Here is a 17,650-nt window from a genome sequence, read left to right as displayed (position 1 = left end):
GAGCAGCCGGGCCCATGGGCCATGGCCGCTGAGCCTGCGTGTCCGGAGCCTGTGCTCTGCAACGGGAGAGGCCACAACAGTGAGAGGCCCGCGTACCGCAAAAAAAAAAAGAAGTACAACTTTTGTTGGGAATGCAATGACTTTGAAAGTTCCATGTTTACTTGAATTGTGAATATTTGTATTAAAAATTGGAAAAGATGTTTTTAGAAGTGCATTTCTTAAATATAATGATTATTATTAAACCGATATTCTCATTGGGGCAAGTCAATTTCCAGGGATGAAAAAAGTGTCAATGGGAAGAATTTCATTTTTTTCTGAACGGGTAGCATCATTTTAACTTGGGCCCAATTTAGACTTTGAAAGTTCTATACCAATAAAAGCCGCATGAGACAAGCCTCTTACTGGTTTGCTGCTAGAGGCTGCATGGACTTCCAAATCCTGTGACTGATGGCTCTATAACAGAACAGCAAAGGGGAAACTCACGTATAGGCTTCACTGTGCCTTGGTGGAGTCAACAATGATAGCACCAGCCCTGAAGGCTTCATTCTGGAGACATATCCCACTGTGGCTGGTTAGTGCCCAGAGGCAGATGGGTAGGCCTCTCCTTCACTCCCTCTTCCCCTTGATTTATTTTCTGTTCCAGTTATGTGAGATGTTCTGAATCTTTTTCATTTTGATCCTCTGATCCAGCATCTTGTACCTTGCAGGATGCTCGTCAGTTTTCTTTGGGACCGAAGGTGCATAGGAGCTAGATGCATAAGCAGGGTGTTTAAAATGACGCAGAGGAGGCTTGATGACTGCAGGCCATGCAAAGGAAGACAGACAACGGTTAGCCTCACCAACTACACAGTGCTCCTAAATCCTGGGGGTGACTTCCTGGCCCCCAGACCTGTTTGTTTTCTTTAAAACCAGGAAACAAACAGGGTTGAACTCTCACTAGAAATCTTATTGCAAATAGATGAATAAGCACATCATCACTTTGGTCACTCACTTAAAATAAATAAAGACAGGGCTTCCCTGGTGGCGCAGTGGTTGAGAGTCCGCCTGCCGATGCAGGGGACACGGGTTCGTGCCCCGATCCGGGAAGATCCCACATGCCGCGGAGCGGCTGGGCCCGTGAGCCATGGCCGCTGAGCCTGCGCGTCCGGAGCCTGTGCTCCGCAAAGGGAGAGGCCACAACAGTGAGAGGCCCGTGTACCGCAAAAAAAACCAAACAAAAATAAATAACGACAAATGCCTAGGAAAAAAAAATTCCTACAGATAGACAGTGATGACCCCAGAATACAAAGGTTCTTTGACAATGAATGGATGGGGTTAAGGAAGTGAGAGGGAGAACTGGCGTCACTTTGGGAAATAGCAAAGCAAACACAGGTGAGCACAGCCATCTCATTAATCAGCACTTAGCACTGTATGTAAGCTTTTAGGGTTGCAAAGTGGCACACAATCCCAGAGTGCTAATAAGAAGCACATCATGGAGAAAATATTTGCAAAGCACATGTATAAAGGTCTTGTACCCAAAATATGGAAAGAACTCTTAAAATTCAACAAAAGGAAACAAACAACCCAATTTAAATATATGCAAGGATCTGAACAGACTCCTTGCCAAAGAAGATATACGTATGGCCAAAAAGCATAGGCAAAGATGCTCAACAATTTTTGTCACTCGGGAATTGAAAATTAAAACAACAGTGATATACACTACAAACCTATTAGGATGTAGTACTGCTGAATGAAAAAAAGCATATATACATCTAATCTTAATATTATAAAAACATATAACTGTGTGCGTAGGAAAATCTGGGAGAACATACATTTAAACCACAGCCGTGATTATCTCAGTAGCATAAACATGGCAATTTTATTTCTTTTTAATTGTTTACACTTTCTATTTTTCTATGATGATCAAGTTTTAGTGATGTAACTTTTTAAAAAGAAACATACTACTAAAAATTTCTTCCATAGAATCAAGTATCGAAGCTATTCTACAAAACTATACATAAAGGAAAGTCAGGAAAACTGAGTTTACTCTGCACTTTAGTGCGAGACCTTTCAGAGCACTCACAGCTGAGTATGCTTTTCACAGGCTAGAGATCAATATTCATTCACCGACTTGTTAAAGCACTTAACTGTGTGTCCTGCTGATACAACAATGAACAAAACAGGCAGAAACCTCTACCCTCATGGGGCTTCCGTTCCAGTAACCCCCTCTGAAACCTGTGACTTGCTTACAGAAGAAAAAGTGTTCAATCATAATAAGTAATGCTATTACTACAAGCTCTACACTATCCACACCTACTCTGCCTTTGGAGTTAGGCTAACGCATAAGTTAAGATTTTCAGCAAATGGTCCTATAGTGCCATAATAATGTATATGCAGATTAAAAAAAAAATCTCCGAATGTTCAATTCTGTTTCTTGGGGTAAACAAGGGATTGCAGCACAAAACACTCTAGGAACAAATATAAAAACAGTCCCGTTACCCTGGAGAATGGAGTAGGAACAGGCGAGGGCTTCGAATTAAAAGCTGATGGTCCCCACACTTCTGGGCTAGCTGATTTACTGCTCTTTAAGTCACAGTCCCTCTCCATATTCATTCTATTTTCACTACTCAGCATGAACCCAGCCAAAGTATTATTGAATTTCCCACTTCTCAGCATGAAGAAACATTTACCGTTTGCTAGAATTCTGATCGTCAGAACGAAAGCTCTCCTTGCCACTGGAGTCGCTGCAAATAGAGTTGAATCCGCTGATAGAGATTGGCTCCCCACCGAGATTGTGGAAATACTTACATGCCTGCTGTCACCCTCACTCAAAATGTGGGAAAAAATAAAAATTCACAGAGTGCTGTTTGTACGCATTGACTGCCTTTCCCCTCTACAGGGGAACATGAAATGATGACAGGGCAAAACAGCGGCACCTGGGATGAGGGCACCGTTTTGAATTTAATGAGGACCTTTCTTCCGGGGTGGTGCTGTGGCCGCTTAAGGACCCTTTCCTTTGTCTTTTGGCGATTCCTGAGATATTTCTGGAAGGAGATCTGGCCCTTTCCCTTTCGATGACTGGGTACCTCCCACAGCTGAACCCAGGCAGTAGTGTTACAATCCTCTTCTGCTCCCTCAACCCAAGCCCCTCCCCGCCCCAAGCAGAGAAGAACCAAATTGGGAACAGAATCCCCTCCCCTTCATATGCTTATCAACAAGTTGGACCCTTTTCCTCTTGGAGACACGTTCACAAAGTCTGCTCTTGTCTCCTAGATCAATTTACTTGGAGAAAACGATCTCATTGGCTAATGAAGATTTGACAAAGACACGTTTCTCTGCACAGAGCCTGAACTTGGGAAAGTCATTCTCTATATTACTTTCAAATGGGCTTAGGAAAAGAAAAGTTCAAGACAAAAGCTGACACATCATCATCCTTTATTATACAATTACGATGTTTGTTTTTCATAGACGTTAACGCTCTTTTAGGAGTTTTAATCCTCATTTGTTTCAATCTTATCTTCTTCATAAACGCAATTTCTCCCAAAGGTGTCTATGACTTTCGCCCTTTCTCTGCCATCACCAACTTTTTATTCTCTCTCTCTGAGGCCACTTTGCTTGGTAGCGACTTTTTTTTCCATAGGAAAATAATGCATAGACTTATTCTTCTTCAGAAAATAGACTGCGATTTATTCATATATCAAATGTAACTGTGTTAAAGTTAAACTAGTATGTCCATGGCAGGACTTCTCAGAGACCTAAATGATGGCGACATGTATCATGAATCCCTAAGAACAGCCAAGAGCATGTGTTTTTCTCATTTTGATTAGGTCAAGGCGCCCCCTTTATCAGGAGCACGTCACACTTTCGGAAAGACTGGTTTAATTCATTATCACTGTCGTTATCATGTCATGTTGTATCTTATTAATTCGGTATGCCCTGTTGTTTGCACTGACAGCAGGCAGAAGGCATGGTCACTAGTGCTCGTCTAATCTACGTGCACCCAAATTCCCGTGCGGTAGACCATGATCTGCATTAGAACCCAAATCTGTGTCTTCAATCCCCCACGGCTTCAGTGTGATCTTGCAGGGCCACTGCATAGCAGCAGCAACTGGGAAAGTTTCTGAATCTCTGCTGTAGAGGACTGCCTCCAAAGGCAGAAACTTGATTTACTCTTAGCTTCTGAAAAAATTTTAACATTGGCACCTTTAAAAAAAAAAAACAAGAGTGTTCTGCATGTGTTTTCTTCTTTTTCAAAGATAATGCCATAACATGACCTTTGGAAAAAACATTTCCACATGTAGACATTTTCTAACTGCATTTACACACACACACACAACACAACACATACACTAACAAGATAAAAAACAATCATTTATTGCCTCATAAATGTTGTTTTACATGAAGAACAAAATCCCACTGCCATACATTCCATTTCTAAAATAGTGTCTATTGATATCTGTCTGAAATTTGATGCAAAGTCCTTATAAAAATGCTCAAATCATCCATGAGTTTTGAATTGCAAGGGATTGATGTGTCAACATCCGTTCCACGAGGATAAAATGATACAAGAACTGAGCCTGTGATTTTCATTTCAGGATCCGTGATGGTAAAATCATGATAATATCTGACATACATCGTGTACTAGGCACAATGCTAAGAATTTAATGTGAACCAGCCTTTAATCTTCACTACAATTCAACAGGCAAGCACTGTTATCACCACCATCACCACCACCACCCTTTTTTTTTTTTTTTGCGGTACGCGGGCCTCTCACTGTTGTGGCCTCTCCCGTTGCAGAGCACAGGCTCCGGACGCGCAGGCTCAGCGGCCATGGCTCACGGGCCCAGCCGCTCCGCGGCATGTGGGATCCTCCCGGACCGGGGCACGAACCCGTGTCCGCTGCATCGGCAGGCGGACTCTCAACCACTGCGCCACCAGGGAAGCCCCAATCACCCCCTTTCTGAGTGAGGAAACTGAGGCTTTTAAGTAACTTGCCAAAGTTTGAGTGAGGAAACTGAGCTTAAGTAACTTGCCAAAGTTTACACAGCTAGCATTGCAGGAAGTCTGGATTCTGGGTTCACATCCAAGTGGTCTAGCCTCAGACCTCACATATTTAAAATAACCCGGGACCAAAGTCCAGAGTAAGTTTTAATAACTACCATATAAGTTAAAATAGTAATTCATTTATACTATCAATAATTTGAGTATATATCTGTGATATATGGGATTCTTGAATACCATTGTTAGTAGTCATAATCATACTTCCCCCAAAGCAAAAGCCAATCATTCCTCCTTAATGCAATTTGTGTGGTAATGGCTCAGGAAGGAATTGCATAAAAATCGTGGCTAACAGGTCTCTTAAATAGCTGCTTTTGTCTCTTCCCTCACCTACGTGGGTTTGGGATGGAACAGGTGTTCCAGAGGTCTAAGCACGGGAGACAAGCAAACAAGTCAGGGGAGCCCCAGGGTCTTGGGTGAAAATTTTAACTTGGTGGTTCTCACCCCTCACTGCATATGAGAACCACCTGGGGAGCTTTGAAAAATCCTGGGTACCCCAGACTCATGAAAGCAGAATCTGTGTGGGGTTAGGCTGAGGCCTCAGGAGTTTCTAAAGCCCTTCAGATAATTCCACTGTGCCGGAGTTTGCAAACTACCGTTTCAGTCTCGCCAATCTTCCCCCTCCTTATCTTCACAAAGGGAACGACAGTGATAATATTTTGCACACACTGCAAGTGTTCTACAAATTGTAAAGAGCTAGCCAGGGCTCTTGCTATAGTTTGATCACAACGAACTGCCTGGCTGGTGAGGAGTCCTTTATGCATCAATTAAAGTTACCTGTGGTCTTCAAAATTAGGCTTTTTTTCCTCTCCTACCCACATAGTTTGTTCTTCCTGTTGGGTCTAACATGAAGACAAAAGCTCTGAGAAATGAAGAAACAAATGTTCTTTCTGTTGGAAAAAACAACTTTGATGCTATCACCTGAGGATTGTGAGGAAATCTGCAACACTCAGAGTCAGCGATCCTTCCTAACTATATTGAGCACTTGGAAAAGCAAAGAGTAAGACCAAAGAGGACGTTCCTGGTGTCTGACTAAGGCGTGAGAGCAAGAGTGGGTGCTTTGAAGTCGGAGAGACCTGGTTTTAAAGCCTCCTTCACCTCCCCCAGCTGTTCAGTCTTAGGCAAACACCCCCCTCTCTAAGTGTCACTTTTCCCGTCTGAATAACGATGTTACACACTTAACAGGGCTTCTTGGGAGGACTCAGCGAGATGGGGCATGTGAGCCATGTGAATCACAGTGACTGGCATAAAGCAGGCCTTCAGTTAAGGGCAACTTTTATTATTATTGTACTGACAGTGACCATGTCCAGGGGAACTGCTGGTGGGTAAGGGGAGCTCTGGAAAGACTCTGGGACAGGCACCACCATCCCTGGCGGCGCCGATCTTGGGCTGGTGGAAAAGGTGTTGCTCACACCTTCTGCCCTTTTCAGAGAATCGGCCTGACATCAGTTTCGCCCTCTGGATTTGTCTTCTCTCTGGACTCTTTCTAGCTTCTTTCTGGGACAACTTCTCAGAGCATCTGGAATTCCAAACCCGACTTATACCTGTTTCTGATTGAGGCACCCACACTAGCACATTTGGTATGAATTAACTGCGTTCCAAAGATAAGCTCGTGGGAAGACACGCAATCAGCCAAAAGACTCCTCTCACTAACATCAGCTCCACAGAGAGTGGAATCAAGACGGGTTCATCCCAGTCCCAAAGGAAGAAACACACCCTTTAAAATTAGCAGTTTGGCTGAATTGGTTTTCATAGCTGGTCTTTTCCTTAAAGGGCAAGTGGAAGATGTTAATTTGTCTCACCAGAACAGGAGACTTGGTCCTTGTTCAATATTTAGGCTTCCCAGCAAACAGTTTTAAAAATGAAAGTGAAGTATAACAACTTTTTGTGAACCCGGGGCTTTGCTGTTTAAGGAGCCCAGTAGCATGGCCTGTCTTCTGTGTAGTTCAGTGTCTTTATATCCATTATCTCATTTGTAGTCGCCCCTCACCCATCCTTGGAAGGGAGTCAGATTCAGTTCTTTCTCTGTCCCCATATGACTGGGACACATAATTTCAGTTTCCCATAAAAAGAAAAAAACAGTAACACTCACTGCAGAGGCCTGAGAATGACAAGAAAGCAACGCATTAGAAACAGCCAGCACAGCGCTGACACATAGTAGGCGTTCACCCAGTATCAGTTTCCATCCCTCTCCTCAGAGGCAGATCCTACATTTCAGGAATTATCTGGAAGATTTGCAATTGCCAGGAAAACTCCGCAGCAGAATACTTTCCTAGCTAGGGAATTGCTTTGTCTCCTCAAGACACGAGAGCGTTACATGAAGGCCACGATGATAGGTCTTCCTTCCTTTTGCAGAAATACAATCTAGCGACATGAACCCAGCCAGAAAATTACTCTTAAACCATGCACATTAGATGTAGTGCTGTCTAAGGTGAAGGTCTATTCTTAAACTCTTCAAGGTGTAGTTTATATTAAAACTAGAATACTTAAACCCAGCATCTACATTGGAAAAGGCTGGTTCTCCAAGGACTCTTCCTCAAGAAAATGGGAATACTAACTAATCTACTGGTTCCATATCTGAAGCTTACAGAGCAAAGAACACAGGAGACAGGAAGCTTGCTGTCTGAGAAGCTATCCAGAAAAAGGCCAGTTGACACTGCCTGAACCAAACCACTCCCTAGTGTGGAAAGATCACCTGACCAGCATTTCCAGGTCCCCAGAGGAATACATGGCCACAGGCAAAAAAAATAAGCCACATAGTTTTATTGCCCTTCATCCAACCTGAAGCTGTTTGCTTCCACCTGCATTTCTCAACCCTGGATGCCCATCAGATCACCTGGAAAGCTTCAAATTTACTGATTCCTAAGCCCCACCTCCAAGAGTCTTGAAAGTAATCTGTTATTTTAAGGTGAAGCCCAAGCAAGTATGTTTGTAACGCCCAGTGGTTCTAACTCGTAGCCAGGTTGAGAACCACTGGCTTAGGTGCCGAGTTTGTTTTGAGAATATGTCGGCTTATCCTTAAGTTTCGAGGGATGCTTGGGGCAGCTGACAGGGTCTGGTCATTGTACACAGGAGTGGCCAACCCTTGGCCACATGCTAAGATCTGTGACAAGAATCAAATCCACGAAGATCTACTTTTGGGAGAGGTGGTGTGGTATTGTGAGAGAAGCGTGGGTTTGGGGTGTCACAGAACTGGATTAAACTGTTATCAGCTGTGAGATCCTAAGGAGATAATCTGTTTTGGGATTCAGGGTTTTGGGTTTGTTTTTGTTTTTTTCTGTAAAATGGGGAAAATGGTAACTTCTCTGCATGGTTGTTGGGAGGATTTTAAAGGGGCTATAACTGAGATAATGTATGTATGGTACCTTGCAACCTCGCGGGGTGCCAGTATGTCGTAGGTGCTTGGTATGTGGCTACCATCATTACACAGCACAGGAGATAAAAGGTCATCACCACGAGCCTTTTAATGGTGGCCTCCCTGGTGGATTTCTTGTTATAGTATAGAAAAGTCATGTCATTCCCCGTACAAATGGATTTTACCACATGAAAGACCTCAGCACACAACGAAGAGATTAACTTAATGAATTTATTTGCGACTATCTGGCAAAGAACACACCACTGTGATTCACAAAAGGCTAATTATCCAAAATGGGCATTTGTGGGGAAAAATTACATATATATATATATATATATGTTTGTTTGTTTTTCCATTCAGCTACCTAAGGGAAACACTTTGCTGAAACCCAGTGCCATTTTAAGCAAAGCAGAATCATCTATCCCACATTCTAAACTATTTATACCATGTACAAATACTGAGGCTCATTCAATCACTTTGGGCTATTCCTAACCATGAGCTGGAACCCCCAGATGGGAAGTGTGGCTTAGATACCCAACCAGGATGGAAGGAGTTTCAGTCCCTGAACTCTAATCTTGACGTAATTAGGAAAATGACAAACAAATGACTTTTGATTCTTAAGACTCTTTGCATTTACTATTCTGAGCCATAATAATTCTTTGAGTCACCTGCATTGGAAGCCATTCTCGAACCACTGATTCCCTGGTCTTTGAGATACCTCTTCCTTATGCTTCAGCCTACAGATCACTGATCCTGGCTATAAACTTCATTAGGACGGGACAGGGTGTTATACACATTTGCATCCCCGGAATTTAATCCCAGCACTGATAGCAGTTGGTGCTGAAAAATATTTAATGAATGAGTAAACTACTCGGCATCACACTCAGTAACCTTCATAAATCTCTCATTTACTAAAGAAGAGGGGAATCACTTAGAATACACACCAGCTGACACAGTTGACTAGAATCTACAAAACCTAGTACTTCTCCTTTGCATCAGCAATGCCTTGATACCTAGATTTGTTGCCTGTGTTTGCTCAAAGAAGAATGTCGGCAAGCTCCTTTCCTTTGAAGTTTCAAATTTGAGGCCTGAGCACTTTTGTTTTACACCAAAGCTGTAACCTCAACTCAGGTCTTACTATCGTCTGGAGAGGCTGAGGCACAGTTTTCAAGTCTCTCTGACAAACAGGTGAAAGAGCGGGAGCAATTAGGTAAGGCTGGAAAATAAGCTCTTTTCTTATTCAAACAACTGCTGTCTATTAAATGCCCTGCAACCTTATGATTTAATGATTAATCGTTTAATTTAATAAAAATATTATTATAATTAATAAAAAAGAATAAGAAAGCCCTCCCTCAAGGAGATGATCATCTTCAATTGAGTTCTTTGTTTTCATTTTGTTTCTCCTGGCAAGCACAAAGAACATGAGGCATGTTCTTTCAAAGGAGAAAAATATTTGGGAGATTACGCAAGCTAAGTCTTTTGTTCGATTTTTTTTCATCAGTGTGTGCCTTTTCCCACGTGTGCATCTGAAGATGGGGAGTGTAAGGCCAAATCAGTAGCTCTGTCCTTTGCTCACACCAACTATGACCTCTGCCAGAAGAAGCCTGTAAAGTTAAATTTCTTTAGGGTTCTAGAGCTCTGAAGTGCTAAATCACGTATAACAAATGTGTTTTGCTCTAGTCCATAGTAAGAATGACAACTGGCATCCCTTAAACTGAACTCAAGATAGAAGGCAATTGCAAAGAGACCACTCGTGGGAATCTTTACTTAAAATTAAGACAATGCAGGATCCCTCCACACCCCACAGTTGTGCCTGAAATCGGTACCTGCGTAATTGTGCTCTACCCCAGGCAGAGTACAACTGTGAAAGAAAGGCTGTTCCAGTGTGGACTGTTTGACATCAGTCTTCACCCCTGACAATGAAACTCGAGCAAAGAGTACAGGATTGCCACCTGCTAACTTTGGGCAAGCTATTTATCTGAGTATGCCTGAGTTTCCTAATTTGTGAAATGGAGATAACAGTACCTTCCTTAGAGGGTTGTTGTGAAGATTAAATGAGATAATACGTGTGAAGAACCTAGCGTTGTCCCTGATATTTGATAGATGTGCAATACATACCAAAGTATTTACTGTTAAAAACCTGTATTAGGAAGATCAGAAGTTACCATTTTTGAAGTTAATCACTCAGTAACTTACAATACACATAATATTTTGTTTTTGTAAAAGCAGCATAAGCTTCCTAAAATGTCTTCAGACCTCAGGGCTGGTCAGTTCTCTTCTGAGGAACATCTCCTCTGAATGGATGTTTTATCCGTAGTCCCCTAGAACAGGACACACAAAAAATGTCATTGCAAGCCAGCTGGCATCTCAACGCACCAACTCTTTCTACATCAGGCAACGGAGATTAGAAGCAGAGCTGCATCTATTGCCAACACTACCGTGCAAGCCAGAAGCTGCACACACAGGCGCAATCAGCTATCTGCATCAGCGGATGACTACGGTACTGTACCTTTCCATCTAACGATCACTTCGGAAAAGTGATGTGACCGAGGCGCTGGGGGCATCTGCTCAGAAGCCACTGACTAGTCTCCATCGTTAGCAGTCATGATTGGAAGTGAAGCTCTGGGCCACTCCTCCAGCGAGAGCCAACATTGGCTCAGCTCTCCATCCTTTACGGCCCGCCCATGAGCTTGACTGCGTTCACAAACCTCATGGGGCACACTTGAAGTTGGCACTAGAAAAAAATTGTCTGCAGGTGCTATTACTTTACCATCTAAGAGTCACTTTGCTATGGGCGTGCAAGGAATGAAGGTGATGTCCTCAGAGCAGTTTCCTGGTGCTGGCGTGTCAGGAGAAAGCTTTGATAATTTTGGAAACCACACAAGCAGTTCTTTAATGAAGTGGTCTCTGGTGGCTTCAGGACTGACACGTGTGACAAACAAAACTGTCTCGGAAGACAGTCACAGATTTTTCACTAGGAAATTCTTTAATATATAATATTTGAGCATACAGAAACTATAATTAATAATATAACAAATACCCAGGTACTCTCTCGATACAGTTTAAGCAGATCTTAACATTTTGCACATTTGTTCAAAAATTTGTTTAAAGAGATTAAATATCAAGGTAGAATTTAAGTACCTAATATACCCTTCCCTTCCCCCCACCAAAAAACATCCAGAATTTGATGTTTATTATTCCTGTGCATATAGTCGTTCAATTATTGGATCTCTGTGCAACCATAAAATATCTACTTTTATTTTTGCTTGTTTTTAAAAGATAATACAGATTGTGTTAGATGGTATAAATCTTATTGAAACTTGCTTTTCTTGCCCAACATTATGTTAAGCATTGTTTGCAAGAGCAAAAAAAATGGAAAACCACCATCAACAGAAAAATGATTAAACATCCTATGGCACATTTATATAACAGGATATTGTACAGATGTTAAAATGGATGATGTTTCTCAAAGAACTAGCTTTATATTTTGCATGGAATTTCTTTTGCCATACATTAGCAGACTTTCTGGGAGTTTTTCTTAAAAGTGTTTCTTTTAAAAGAAGGACAGGGCTGGATTTTGTTTTTTTTAATCCAAATTTCTGTATTTTAAGAGCAGAGTTTGAGCCATTTGCAATTATTCTTATTACTGATAGTTTTGGACTTGATTCTACTGTCTAATTTTATAATCATTCTTTATTCCTTGCTTCTTTTTTCTCCTTTCTGCCTTCTATCAAGTAGATACATTTTCTGTATTCCCTTTCTTTGTTGTTGTTCATTTGCTGACTTAGATGCTATAGGTTATATTTCTATTATTTTACTGATGATCCTTTGTGTTGCAAAAAAAGTTACAAAATTACAAAGCTCTGCCCAAAGACAGAATAGATCTTAGCATTCCTTAACTCCCTCTTAAATATTCCCTCTTCCATCTACAGCTTCTGTTTCCTATTTTAACGTAAAAAATATGGACATTATTTTTATGGTGACTAGTTACTCACGTTTACCAACATGCTTTATTTACTTGTGTGCTCACCATTAATTCCTGTCTCTCACACTTTGCTTTTGGGTTCACTTTTCTTCCTCTTGAGGTATGTCCCTTATACTTCTTTTAGTGAAGTCTGGAGTGCTAAATTATGTCATTGTAAACCTAAAATGTTTTTACTTCGCCTTCATTCATAACTCATAATTTTAGCTATTATATAATGCTTTATTTTCCCTCAGCCTATGAAAGATATCTTCATTGTCTTTTGGCATCTGCTGTAGCTAATGCAAATTTTGCTGTCAGTTGGTTGTCATTTTATTACAGGCAACCTGCTCGCAGCTCCCTTGAACATAACCAGCTTCTTATAGCATTTAATATTTTCTCACCCTGGACATAATTTGGAACAATCTCACACAAGGCATTTAGGTATGTGTTTGGTATTACTTACGTATGGCAAGTGAGGTGCATTTACTGTCTAGGAATTTGAGCCTTTAGAGCTGTTTATCTATCTTCCATGCTCTTTCATTTTTAAAATTGAGATATAATTCACATACCATGTAATTCACCATTTGAAGTGTACAGTTCAGTGCTTTTTATTTTATTCACAAGGTTGTGCAATCATCACCAATTTTTTTTTTTTTTTTTTTTTTTTTTTTTTTTGTGGTACGCGGGCCTCTCACTGTTGTGGCATCTCCCGTTGCGGAGCACAGGCTCCAGACGCGCAGGTTCAGCGGCCATGGCTCACGGGCCCAGCCGTTCCGCGGCATGTGGGATCCTCCCGGACCGGGGCGTGAACCCGTGTCCCCTGCAAAGGCAGGCGGACTCTCAACCACTGCGCCACAAGGGGAGCCCCATCACCAATATTTAATTACAAAACATTTTCTTTTTTTTTTTTCACATCTTTATTGGAGTATAATTGCTTCACAATGTTGTGTCAGTTTCTGCTGTATAACAAAGTGAATCAGCTATATGTATACATATATCCCCACATCCCCTCCCTCTTGAGCCTCCCTCCCACCCCCCCATACCATCCCTCTAGGTCATCACACAGCACTGAGCTGATCTCCCTGTGCTATGCAGCAGCTTCCCACTAGCCATCCATTTTACATTAGGTAGTGTATACATGTCCATGCTACTCTCTCACTTCATCCCAGCTTTCCCTTCCACCCCTGTGTCCTCAAGTCCATCTCTACATCTGTGTCTTTATTCCTCCCTGCCACTAGGTTCATCAGTACAGCTTTTTTAGCTTCCATATATATGTGTTAGCATACGGTATTTGTTTTTCTCTTTCTGACTTACTTCACTCTGTATGACAGACTCTAGGTCCATCCACTTCACTACAAATAAATCAGTTTCGTTTCTTTTTATGGTTGCGTAATAGTCTATTTTATATATGTGCCACATCTTCTTTATCCATTCATCTGTTGATAGACATTTAGGTTGCTTCCATGTCCTGGCTGTTGTATATAGAGCTGCAATGAACAGTGTGGTACATGTATCTTTTTTTTTTAAGTTGACCATTTTTTTGATATAAATTTATTTATTTATATTTTATTTTTGGCTGCGTTGGGTCTTCGTTGCTGTGCACAGGCTTTCTCTAGTTGTGGTGAGTGGGCTACTCTTCATTGCGGTGCACAGGCTTCTCATTGCGGTGGCTTCTCTTGTTGCAGAGCACAAGCTCTAGGCATGCAGGCTTCAGTGGTTGCGGTGCGTGGACTCAGTAGTTGTAGCTCACAGGCTTAGTTGCTCCACGGCATGTGGGATCTTCCTGGACTAGGGCTCGAACCCGTGTCCCCTGCATTGGTAGGTGGATTCTTAACCACTGCACCACCAGGGAAGTCCACATGTATCTTTTTGAATTATAGTTTTCTCAGGGTATATGCCCAGTAGTGGGATTGCTAGGTCATGTGGTAGTTCTATTTTTAGTTTTTTAAGGAACTTCCATACTGTTCTCCATAGTGGGGTATCAATTTACATTCCCACCAACAGTGCAAGAGGGTTCCCTTTTCTCCACGCCCTCTCCAGCATTTATTGTTTCTAGATTTTTTGATGATGGCCATTCTGACTGGTGTGAGGTGATACCTCATTGTGGTTTTGATTTGCATTTCTCTAATGATTAGTGACGTTGAGCATTCTTTCATGTGTTTGTTGGCCGTCTGTATATCTTCTTTGGAGAAATGTCTATTTAAGTCTTCTGCCCATTTTTTATTGGGTTGTTTGTTTTTTTGATATTGAGCTGCATGAGCTGCTTGTATATTTTGGAGATTAATCCTTTGTTAGTTGCTTTGTTTGTAAATATTTTCTCCCATTCTGAGGGTTGTCTTTTTGTCTTATTTATGGTTTCCTTTGCTGTGGAAAAGCTTTTGACTTTCATTAGGTCCCATTTGTTTACTTTTGTTTTTATTTCCATTTCTCTAGGAGGTGGGTCAAAAAGGATCTTGCTGTGATTTATGTCATAGAGCGTTCTGCCTATGTTTTCCTCTAGGAGTTTTATAGTGTTTTATAATGACCTTACATTTAGGTCTTTAATCCATTTTGAGTTTATTTTTGTGTATGGTGTTAGGGAGTGTTCTAGTTTCATTCTTTTACATGTACCTGTCCAGTTTTCCCAGTACCACTTATTGAAGAGGCTGTCTTTTCTCCATTGGATATTCTTGCCTCCTTTGTCAAAGATAAGGTGACCATAGGTGTCACCTATATTTTGTGCCAGTACCATACTGTCTTGACTACTGTAGCTTTGTAGTATAGTCCGAAGTCAGGGAGCCTGATTCCTCCAGCTCTGTTTTTCTTTCTCAAGATTGCTTTGGCTATTCAGGGTCTTTTGTGTTTCCATACAACTTGTAAAAATTTTTGTTCTAGTTCTGTGAAAAATGCCCTTGGTAATTTGATAGGGATTGCGTTGAACCTGTAGATTGCTTTGGGTAGTATAGTCATTTTCACAATGTTGATTCTTCTAATCCAGGAGCATGGTATATCTCTCCATCTGTATATGTCATCTTTGATTTCTTTCATCAGTGTTTTATAGTTTTCTACATACAGGTCTTTTGTCTCCTTAGGTAGGTTTATTCCTAGGTATTTTATTTTTTTTGTTGCAATGGTAAATGGGATTGTTTCCTTAATTTCTCTTTCTGATCTTTTGTTGTTAGTGTGTAGGAATGCAAGAGATTTCTGTGCATTAATTTTGTATCCTGCAACCTTACCAAATTCATTGATTAGTTCTAGTAGTTTTCTTGTGGCATCTTTAGGATTTTCTATGTATAGTATCATGTCATCGGCAAACAGTGACAGTTTACAAAACATTTTCTTCACCAATAAAAAAGAAATCCCATACCCATGAGAACTCACTCTCCATTCTTCTCCCTCCCCAGGCTCTAGTAACCACTAGTCTACGTTCTGTCTCTATAGATTTGTCTATTCTGCATATTTCACATAAATGGAATCATACAATATGTGGCCATTTGTGTCTGGCTCCTTTCACTTGGCAAAATGTTTTCAAGGTCCTTTCATGTTGTAGACCACATCAGTACTTTCTTCCTTTAGTATGGTCAAATAATAAGCTATTGTATGGATATACCACATTTTGTTTATATATTCATCAGTTGATGGGCATTTAGGTTGTCTCCAGTTTTTGGCTATTATGAGTAATGTTGCTATGAATATTTGTAGACAAGGTTTTGTGTGAACATATGTTTTCAGTTCTCTTGAGAACATACCTAGGAGCAGAACTGCTGGGTGTTATGGTCACTCTATGATTAACATTTAAAGGAACTGCCAAACTGTTTTCCAAAGTAGTTGCACCATTTACATTCCCATCAGCAATGTATGGTGGTACTAATGTTTCCACATCATTGTCAACACTTGTTATTATCCATCTTTTTTATTCTTGCCTTTCTAGTGCATGTGAAGTGGTATCTCACTGTGGTTTTGATTTGCATTTCCCTAATGACTAATGATGTTGAGCATTTTTCACGTTCCATTTGCTATCTTCTTCGGAGAAATGTCTCTTCAAATCTTTTGCCCACTTTTTAATTGTCTTGTTTGTCTTTTTATTGTCGAGTTATAAGAATTCTTTACATATTCTGGATACTAAATCCTTATCAGATTTATGGTTTGCAAATATTTTCTTTCATTCCATGAATTTTCTTTTAGTTTTCTTGATAATGGAACATTTTTAATTTTGATGAAGTTGTATTATTAATTTTTCTTTGGCAGCTTGGGCTTTCAGTATCATATCTAAGAAACCGTTGTCTAATTCAAGGTCACAAGGATGTTTTCTTCTAAGAGTTTTATGGTTCAAGCTCTTTCTTTTCTTTTTTTATATGGTTCCATCTGTACAATATGTTTGGTATAAAGTCCTAAGGACTATCTTCCAACGTTAATTCTCTTTTCAGCTGTGTTCTACCTTGAGTATATACCACCAACTGTGTTTTTAAAAAATCCCAATGACTATATGTTTGTTTGCTTTTTAAAATTATTATTAATTTATTATTAATTTTTTGCTGCATTGGGTCTTTGTTGCAGTGCACGGGCTTCTCATTGCGGTGGCTTCTCTTGTTGTGTAGCACGGGCTCTAGGTGCACAGGCTTCAGTACTTGTGGCTTGCAGGCTTAGTTGCTCCGCAGCATGTGGGATCTTCCCGGACCAGGGCTCGAACCCATGTCCCCTGCATTGGCAGGCGAGTCCTTAACCACTGCGCCACCAGGGAAGCCCTGTTTGTTTGCTTTTTAACATTTCAGATTTTGGATTGCTTCTTTTGCATATCTCTGTTCTTGTTTGGCTTCAGCATAATTATCCTTTATTGGTTTTAAAGAATTTTTATTCCTCCATTTGACTCTTTGAGTATCCTAAGACATATTTTAAGTTGCTTGACAGCCTGCACCAAGAGCTTGTGGTAGAGGCATGTGCACTGTGGGAGGTAACGTGTGGCGCTTGTGAGGTCACAAGGAGAAACAGCGGGCTGGCTGTCATTATGAATGATGTAGAGGGTGTCTGCTAAACAAAGCATGGTTTACTATGTCAAGTGTTTTGAGAACGACCCACTCCACCTCCACAGGCTTTCGAGTGGTTGGAACTCAGATCCTGGCACCAAATTTGGGACCACTTTAGACTGTGAAACTAAGGCCAAAGACAGGGTGGCTGAGACTCTGACTCAGAGGTCTTAGAATCCCAGCAGGCCAGCAATAGGTCCCTGGCATAGCAGGTGGGAACCAGGTTAGGTCTGCATGTTCATGCAGATGTCTAGTATGTCAGAGTTCCCACCTGACCCAGGAATGTTATGA

At 41.1% G+C, this 17,650-nt stretch overlaps 1 protein-coding gene across 6 annotated transcripts in view; it reads right to left on the bottom strand.

Moving 5' to 3' along the window:
- Positions 1-417: 417 nt before the first annotated feature.
- Positions 418-17,650, bottom strand: part of PDE1C (phosphodiesterase 1C) — a 472,817-nt gene continuing 455,584 nt past the window's right edge. For 3 of the 6 annotated variants that reach the window (XM_032643388.1, XM_032643391.1, XM_032643389.1), the window contains one exon: positions 8,637-10,713. Coding sequence is in view for 5 of the 6 variants with exons in the window: in XM_032643391.1 (XP_032499282.1) it covers positions 10,700-10,713 (14 nt within the window). In the remaining variant the exon portion in view is untranslated. Of the gene's footprint in view, positions 798-8,636; positions 10,714-17,650 lie in introns of those variants that run through there. The other 3 variants (XM_032643393.1, XM_032643394.1, XM_032643392.1) reach the window with 2 other exon arrangements.

The sequence above is a fragment of the Phocoena sinus genome, chromosome 9, assembly GCF_008692025.1.
Source record: "Phocoena sinus isolate mPhoSin1 chromosome 9, mPhoSin1.pri, whole genome shotgun sequence".
NCBI classification, from domain to species: Eukaryota; Metazoa; Chordata; class Mammalia; order Artiodactyla; family Phocoenidae; genus Phocoena; species Phocoena sinus.
The sequence above is the reverse complement of the archived record's forward strand: the minus strand, read 5'-3'. Positions and strand labels throughout refer to the sequence as shown.